Source organism: Curcuma longa, unplaced genomic scaffold (assembly GCF_044706935.1).
Source record: "Curcuma longa cultivar G26 ecotype Majalengka, Jawa Barat unplaced genomic scaffold, ITB_CL_G26_1.1 utg134316_np1212_261454_RagTag, whole genome shotgun sequence".
NCBI classification, from domain to species: Eukaryota; Viridiplantae; Streptophyta; class Magnoliopsida; order Zingiberales; family Zingiberaceae; genus Curcuma; species Curcuma longa.
The window spans coordinates 151328-160931 of NW_027435597.1; the positions used below are offsets into that span (position 1 = coordinate 151328).

General features: G+C 36.7%; 1 protein-coding gene across 1 annotated transcript; it reads right to left on the bottom strand.

The window, feature by feature from the left end:
• Positions 1–324: 324 nt before the first annotated feature.
• Positions 325–8773, bottom strand: LOC141819684 (uncharacterized). The gene is made up of 9 exons (XM_074706938.1): positions 8523–8773; positions 7685–7731; positions 5132–6433; positions 3266–3354; positions 2206–2308; positions 2021–2125; positions 1317–1428; positions 795–962; positions 325–670 (listed from the first exon to the last, which is right to left on the bottom strand). Exons 1-9 carry the CDS (start codon positions 8740–8742, stop codon positions 519–521), a joined length of 2298 nt encoding a protein of 765 aa, XP_074563039.1. The 5' UTR covers positions 8743–8773; the 3' UTR covers positions 325–518.
• Positions 8774–9604: the final 831 nt, after the last annotated feature.

Consider the following 9604-nt stretch of genomic DNA (forward strand, 5'->3'; position numbering starts at 1 on the left):
ATTTTTATAGAGAGAGCGGTTGATCGATCGGGAAGGTGCTTAGCCTGCAAGGTTAGATTTTGACAGTACGCGTGTCGGAGATAGCGACGCGTCGGCTCGCGGAGGAGACGTGCTGAGAACAAGAACCGTGTGAAAGACCAAAAAAGCTTTAAAAAAAAAATGTCGGCTCTTTACTGTTTTTATAAATGCTGACTAGAGTTAGAAGCCTCTAGATTTGTTAAATAAAGGCAGACAAAAAAACAAACGCATTTTTTTTATAAAAAAATATTAAAATAATTTTTCACACAATTTTTTTATTTATCTAAAATACCTCTATATACTCTTATTAAAACAATTTAAAGTTGGATGATTACATAAGTTGATCCTCTTCCATACTGCGAGAAGGGCGGCGTCACCACATAAGGAATACAAAATCCTCAAAGTGCAACATCTTTGTAGCATGACTTTGCGTCTTATTCTTCTGAAACTAAATGTACACACTTGGCGCGCCTAATAACTAACAGAGGCTTCGTCGGAGATTAGTAACGACGGCCTCCGGCAGTGGACAAGAGCACTTTGTTTGGTTTCTTCCCTTTCTTTACCAAAGCATTGGTGTGCTGCTCGGAGCTCTCCACTTCTCGGGCAGAAGATAAAATTGTAGCAAATGAAGACGTTGCCATGTTCCTAACAGCTATATATGAAGCAATGAAAATGAAGTCGAATACCAGATTCATAGCCAGTAAAATCCCAAGTTAACACTGTATTTAACTGCATGCACTCGAAATAGCAATTTATAAGCTGGCCAAAAGGCATACCTTGAACATTAGAGGCTTTAGTAACATGGCCTGACGAATCGGCAGCTGCTTCGCCTCTTAAAGAAGGTGAATCATGTGCAGCAGCAAAACCAAGCCTTGTTACATCGGAGAATAGTTTCCTGTCGCCAGTGGGAGGACTACTGGATGGAATGCTGTTGGTTGTTAAAGCTGAACACAGAATAGTAAATAGTGAACACGGAAAAGATCCCACAAACTTGAAAAACAGTAACAATCTTTAATGCAGCATAAATACCACCCAACAAATTCGTGATGCATTGCTGGGAAATTATCGTGAAAATATTACAAACAATGATAACGAAATATTCCAATTGGTTAATGTGCATTATTGGAAAATAATCATTGAACCTACGGGAAAGGTTCCATTTGATTGATTGAAATGAGAATTAGACCATGTGGAACCCAGATATAAAAGTGAATACTAGATTATGAAGAAGAGACAAAAAAAAGTACTGAAACATTTTCTCGCAGAAGGAAATTAGGATGTTTCCAAAAAGGTCATACCTTCAAAGTCATCTGATGAAAATACAATATCCTTTTGAGCAAATTGCGTCTGAGCAGAAGGTACTAGATTGATATGTGAGGCAGCTTCAGCCTTACCTCTCTCATTTTTCTCCTAAAGGGGAAATTAAGACATGCAATTTGAAAGATAAGATAAATGAAATGATTGAGTATTTATAAGATAATTAGAGAAGACAATCTTCGTGTTGGAAAATGATGCTCTTTGTATAACTAGTGTGATGGCAAAAATGTTATTTTACTCCCACTCACTAATTTTTTAGGCTCATCAACATTGCCTCACCTAAAGCAACAGTATGACAGATTGCAAATGGCATGCAGCCTTAGTCTCATATGGTAATAAGATATATGTCAAATAGATATAATTTCTCTAAAGATTTTACATCTGCATCCCCAATTATGTATGGCAAAAATTAGAAAATCCTAACTAGAAAAGAGTAGTAGTCAACAACAAAAATTCAGATTGCATAATTCAAAACCCCACCAAGATGGATGTGAATGTTAACAAAGTTATCTTTTACCAAGTTTTATGACCAAATAAAAAAATCCCAGGAGCTACTGGCAGCAATACCAATTAATACACTTTCGAAGATGATTGTCAATCAGAAGAAAGAACAAATTCAAATAACAAGTGCAGTGCATTCAACAGGGATGTAAGGATCCTAAGTCGAACTAGCAGTGTGATGTACCTTCTTTGCAAGTCGTCGTCTCTGCTTTTCACGCTTATTAATTTCATCCATGAATGGAACCAAAGAACTGGGAGGTAGGAGATGCTTCAAATCAAGTTCACAAAGCTGCATGTAATAAAAACTTGTAAGGAGAAAAAAATAACACACATTAATTATTCTGAAACTTAGTGGGCAATATGTAATACCTGAAATGTTGTGGTTAATGAGAAATGACTAAGGTAACGGTATCTTTTTCGCATAGCTTCTGACTGTGTTATAGCCTCCAGCTCCAAAATTTCACCGTTAATACTGCATTGACGTTGATCCCACCATGCTTAGTCAGTGTAATGTAAGTTTTTCAAACAAATGTCTTCTCCTCATGACAACAAACAGAATTCTGAATAAGACATTAAATCTGCGCTTTGACAATAAAAATTATTAATTTTCAAATTTTCTTCTTATTTTCTCTCTCACCACTCTCTTTTCTTTCGGTTATCTTTGTTTTCCCTTCACAGTTATACTCTACCCTACCGAGCTGCATTTAATGCAGTTTGATGGATTTAGGGTTTAGTTTATGTCCATTGTTGATACTCCCATTTGGCACCCATTGTTGATACTCCAATTTGGCGCCCATTGTTTCTCCCCATTCATGAACCCCTATCTACACTTCAGTTCAACTGCTCAAGATCTTGAGGTGAATCCTTTATTTGTCATGAGATGTGGCTAAGGAAGAGGTAGTTCAGCTGTATGAGGCAGAGAATGTGGCTCTGAGGCAAATTTCTTTTGACGTGTGAGGCAATATCACATTGGGGCCAAGTCACTGATTTTTGATAACATAGGGTGCATGGCTTTGCTGTCGGTGATACGATACAACAACAAAAGGGGTGTACTAGCTCATATGCACTAATTTTAGCATTCTCACTAGTGATAAGGAAGGAGACGAGAAGGGGGCCAAAGATGGATCACTTCTCACTAGCCCCCACCACCTACTTGATGGAACTGATGTCCCTTTAGTGCCATGAAGGAGCATTTGATACCACATCCCACGAGGGAGGGAGAGGTTGTGGTACCAAATGGAGAATGTGTCCAATAGACAAGTGAACCTTATAAATTACAACACATCTAGCAATCATGAAGTTAAGCAGTTCAGCCAGCACAAAAGCAAGCTCAAGGAACAAAAAGCATAAAGAACATATAAGTCATGGCAACTAAGTGACAACTAAAAATGATAAGTCTAAATTTCTCTGCATAAATAAGTTTATGCACCTTGAAGGAAGCATATCGTAGCTACCAAAGTGATGCAGGAGACACTTCATATTTAATGGATGAAGAATAAGAAGCTGACCATCAGTTGCCTGCCAAGATGAAATAGCAATTTAAAATGCTAGAATTATACATACATGTACAGATAATAATAATAAGCTCGATGCCAAGATAAGGCATAAATCTGATGGTCGAATTAGTATACAAAGCCTATGCATACCAAAACTGTTCTACGGGCAATTTGTGAAACCCAGATCATTTTAGCCCGTATCTAAAAAAGGAAAGATGAGGACAGCATTCATCTTCATGAGGAGGAAAAAAACTGTGATCAGCAGAGAGAGGAAAAGAGGAGTGTTTTGATTGGGAAAGAAGAGAGGGAGAAGCGAAGAGGAAAACAAAGAGGGTGAGAGGAGATCTAGCTATGGAATAGTGAACAGCAAAGGAAAGAAGTAAATTAGGAAAAGAGAAATGGATTGAGGGAAAACAGAATAGTCGATCATCCATATTATAAGCTCTCTAACCCATCTCGGATTCATCAAGAGACCAAGGTTTCCCTAATTCTTGTTAGTTTAGTGAATGTATTTGTACGCCAAATTTGAAAGATGAGTTTGGGTTCCAAAGTATATTGAAGAAGACGTGTTGCATAAGGTAAGAGTCTACTATAGCATAATAGCATATATCCAATAATTATCCATTGGAATTGTTGTGTTATTAATGAAGTGTTAATTTTTATATTGAAGTAAAGCTTGGAAACCATTTACTAAAGTATCTAGTCTCAATGTAAAGGCTATGGAATGAAAGTGAACCACCAAAGAGGGTTATATTCTGGTCATGTCTACATGACAGTGAATTGTTATATGGAACAATCCAAACTACAAGGATTACATAAATGTCAAAATCAAGTGACTAATACCACCAAGGTTAATTGTGAATATAACCTTAACCTAAGACAAATTTTAATTCATTGGACTGAATTTTTTATGTGGTTTATTAGGCCACTGATTTGAGTTAAGTGAGATAATATAAATGAATATTTCTGTTAAGTATTGCTCTTAGTTTGAATCTGTAAACTTCAAAGATAAAATCTACAATATATTAATCATTATTTATTTGATACTTTGGCCCTTACTGGATGTATATATCTATGTAACTAATAACATCATTTACCACGTGACACTGGCTAGAAGGGCCGTGAGTGAGGTGTTCACATCCAGGTAGAAGTTTATCTTGCAAATATCTTTTTTGATATGTAGAGAAATCTTATATGTAACAGCTTATAGAAAGTTTAGCTATGAAATGAATTTTTTTTCAATATATTTGTTGCCTTATGTACAAGCTAATTTGTTTAGCAAAACCGCAATACTATTATGCTTTATACTAAGGGTGGGACAAATTAATGGTATCAAAGCCTAGGTTTATAGGTACTATAATTTACTAGGCGCTATCTGTAAGGAACACTAGTGTGAGGTAGTATATGGAATTCAATACATTTCATGATGCCCATTTATATGTTATGATATTTATTGTTTATTTGGTAATTTTATTGAAATGAGAATAACTCTTCATCATCTTGTATAATGATGGTATGAGTTAGGAGCAATCATTTACATGCGCCATGAAGTAGAGGATCACATGGTAGTTGTGGTACTTATAGTGTGGTTAATCATCTCTTTTCAAATAAAAGCATGAATGTACGAAGTGACAGTGAAGAAATGGCATGAGTGGAGTGTTGTAGATCATGTAAGAACTTTTGGTAGAAAGATCTTATAAATTTCCTTTCCAATATGCACAGATATTACATGTAATGGTTTATAAAAAGCTTAGTTATGAAATATTTGCCCACAAGATAAACTAAAGATCACGCATTACCTGATAGAAGCTGTATGAATCTCTCTCAGTTAGCCCATTGTTGCTAATAGAATTTTTATGTGAAGATATGTCATCATGTTGCAATTTCTCACTTTCATTATTTGAAGGAGGAACTTGTTTGGGGCTATCCAGATGTTCAGATTCAGCAGCCACTGGAAATATAGGGTCATTAGACTTAATTTCTATGGAAGATCCATCTTCATCTGGGATGTAAAATGGTATCTCATATTGGGATTCATCTGTACACAACTTATCACTTTCCAAATTTGTAGTCAAACTCGATAAATTATCTCTGTTTTGAGTATTAACGTTGTAAGTATGTAATTCTCTCCACATTTTCATCCTTTCCTCCAATTGTTCAAGCGCAGCACAGACATATGGAAGCTTTTCCAAGTCATCAACAAGACCAGAATCTGCTTTATGTAGCCAAAAAGTGAGATCAGATTTGCCTTCTCTAACAGACAATCCCACATCCGAAGTTACTATAAACTTCGAGAATGCATCACAGAGGTCATCTGCACTACTTGATAGAGTACTTTCAACCTGCTTAGCTTTTGGTACAGGAAATACTGAATCCTTGGGTCTGGTTAAAAGTGTAAAGTGTACATGATCTCCAACACTGAAGTGCTTAACATTCTCAATAAGAACGGTATATAAATCTTTGATTGATATCACCATAAAACAAAGGGGGCATTTCTTCCAGCATACCCCTTTGTGATTCTCCTCTCCCATAAACAAGTACCTCAGTATGCAAGGAAAACAGTAAATATGCCCACATGTAGTTATTTGTGGGCAAAGAGGAGTCTCCAAACAAATTGGGCATTGCACCGTAAAAGGAGTAGAGTATCTGACACATACCACATCTTCCCAATTTAACATTTTATCAGGATCTACGGATTCGACTTCAGAGCTTTCTCTATTCAAAACCACAAATCTGTAATTTGCTTGTAGAAACAAGTCTTTGTTATAAGGTTTTATCTTGCGTTGCCTTCTGGGTGGAGGAGCCCTAGGTTCAGGACGGGAAATTGGATCATAGTAGAAATTGAGCAAATGATTGGCATTAATTGTGTTGTTTCTTCTTGTATATGACTGACTACCATTCCCTTGGAAACTGCTAGGCCCAGAAGGATGAACAAGATTTACATTTGCAACAGGCTGTTCATTGTCTACAACATGTACAAATTGATTGGCCTGGCAATATGGAGGCACTTCTTCTCCAACTGTAGACTGATACTCAAAATTAGTGCCTCGTTTTTTGCCAAATTGGCTTTTCTTGAAATCATTCACTCTGTGCCGGTTCACCTGAAAGAAGAATATTGGTTCAGGCACTTGTATTTTTTTTTCATAGACCTCTTGTCATGCCTCAAATATCTATAGCTACTTAACATATCTACCAGGTTGCTAATTAGAAACAGTACTTACTTAGCAATGATAAACATTCAATTGTTATGTAGTTTTCACTAGCTTCTAGGGGGGGGGAAATCACTCTTCATTGCAAATATTGGCAGATATATGTAACTTATTATTGTCCTGTCTTTCACCCAATAAAAAGAAATGAAGAATCTAGCTTACCAGTAAATCCCATGATTGGCAAATATTCTGTCATAAAGACTTTCAGAACATGTATATGGGTACTTATTAGCTTTTATTAACTTGGAAGCGAGGATAAGCTCATGGGCATCTCCTATTTATTTCCACACACACAATGCATACTTATACTGCATTGGATCTGTAGGTATGCAATTAGGCACTTATCTTCCATTTATATAGAACAAATATAATTGCTCTTCACATTAGACATAATTTGATGCAAAAAATGGGTGCGCTCGCTCAGCACCAAACTTATGCAGGACTAGAACAAAAAGGAAGGAGAGGAAAAGAAAAGAAAAGAACCCAGGAGAAAAAAATCACTTGATGTAAATTCTACAAAAACATATATAGACAGAGAGTAAACTTAGTGGGGATGATGTGACTAAAATGACCTAGTTGAACAAAAAAAAATACTAGATCTAGATATAAAGTTCAGATTTTGAGAAGATTTGCATCACATTCTTCTTTTTATTTTCTTTTTTGAAATACATTGAATAAACTACTCTGCATAAACAACAAAAGTAGATAAATTCCATGACATTAGAGTCATCAAAAGAGATGAAGGGAAACTACCTGTGCTGCATAATAAACGTTTTGTATATACAATGGCTTCAGATTCTTTCATCAACTTGAATTTATCAAGAAAGAGCTAGAATAAAAGTTATACTTTAGGCAGAAGTAGTGAACCTTACATCTATATTTTCATATTAGTACCTACGTTGACAATATTACATGAAAAAATATCTACAATTTACAAGCTAATATGTTGTCATTAAATAACAACATATACTCAAAATTAGCACAATAGCAACTGACAATTGTATCAGCAGAGGTTAAAAGATGAGGCTAACCAATTAGAACATGATAACAAGCAATATATCAGAATAGAAATGTCACAGTAAAGAAGAGAATATATCTTAGATCATTATAAGATGAAAATAATGTCAAGGAAAAGATTCTTACCTTCTTGGACAAACTGTGAGAATTTCCACCTGCACCAATAGCTGATTCTGCAACATATAGTTAAATACATAAATTTCAAATTTGTTGGAAGAGGGATATACTATAAATGTTCAAATGTGATTCACTAAGAGAAGTATTTAATGATTAAAGGCACGAAGGTCATTTCCCATAATGTAAAACCCCAGAATCAAACCATAAGGTTTTCTCCCCACATAAAGCCTCCTGGTTTAATCTAATTTATGAGGTAGCATGCAATTAGCAGAGTCTCGCTGTCTCTAGCATCCTGCAAGCAGATCTTGTGCTAGTTCAGTGCACCCTAGACATCTCAATGTTTCCTAGGGATCTAAAGGAAATAATTGAGATTCTTATTTCTTCAATCAAAAACAATGGCAAGAATTTAAATAAGAAACGTAATGAATGGATATTATCCAGAGTATTATAGGCATAAAAAATTGAGAATTTCAACAGAAACTTAATGGCTATATCCACCAATCAAACCCGGATCATTTTTTGCATTAAGCAAAATAACGGAAATCCAAACACCGCCAAATCAAATCCCAGTCTACTGAGATAGCGTCAATACCAACGCCGACACAGGAAAAAAAAACAAAGCCCCCCCCCCCCCCCCCCCCCCCCCCCCCCCCCCCCCCCCCAGTGCCTCTACACACATCGGAACCACCTAAGCTAGGAATACCCAAAAGCGAACCTTAACAAAATATTAAAGCATTTGGACCTTTTCTTTAAAAAAAAAACAATAAGGCTGACGCAGGCCAACGAACCCTAGATTCCAGATCGACGTCTCTATCCATCCAGCGCATCAATCGACGGGGGTACTCACCATGATTCTCCGCGGATGAAGGGGAAGAGCCATCGAAAGCGTAGGCGGCTGCAGATCCAGAGGCGGCGTCGGCGGCGCGGCCGCAGGGGAGGCCCTCGGACCGGAAGGCGAGGCTGCGGGGTGATTCCCGGCGGGGGCCATGACGAGAGGAAGCGTTCGGGTAGGATGGCGACTGAAGAGAAGCTGCGGACCTTTGGGCGTCGGAGGGGTTGATGGACATGAAACAGCTGCGAGGGCACGGGAGAGATGCTGAGGGAGCAGTCGCGAAGGGCCGCCGGGCTTGGGGGTTGGATATTTATAGCCCAACTAAAAACGAGCAGCGGTAATTACACCGTCGCGTCAAATTACCAACGTCAACCGCCGAGCCCCGTCAAAGCGATAATAATAATAATCCAAATAATTTGTAGCAAAATGAAAAAGTCACCCATCCTTGTTTAAAAAAGAATTATTAAAAGATTGTTCCTTTTTCGATTTATCCATTAAATATTTTTATATAAAATTTATCTCCTCAATTATTCATGTAGAAAACTTGATCGACCCTCTTTCTACTTCACCTATCATTTAAACCTATAGAGGTCTCATCCAAATATTATTATAGCCCTTTAATATCATCTGAACTTGTAAAAGTTTTAAAATAAGTGACAGTTTTAGTCCCTTTTGACATTCATTGCACTTTCTCTTTTTTAAAATTTTTTTAAATATATCTATAAGTTTGTTTATATATAATTTAGATGTTCAAATTTCGTCATACAATTATAATATATCGATGATCGATCTCCACAATTGACTCCTACGTCAATTGAGTTGAGGCTCACTTTCAATTGACTAAATCTACTTGGAGATTCCAACTTCACTTGGTTTATGCCCTTGTAAACCTATACAAAATTCAATATTGAGCTTAACCATCAACTACAATCAGGTACTTGTTGCCCCCTTAGTTGAAGACTTCCTATAAACCACTAAATCATCTAAACCACAATCTAGTCATACACATCATCCCAATGATGATATTCAAATGTGTGAACCTCAATATTACAATCACTTGTAATTTCTCACAACTCATAGTCTTTAAGTCGCCAACC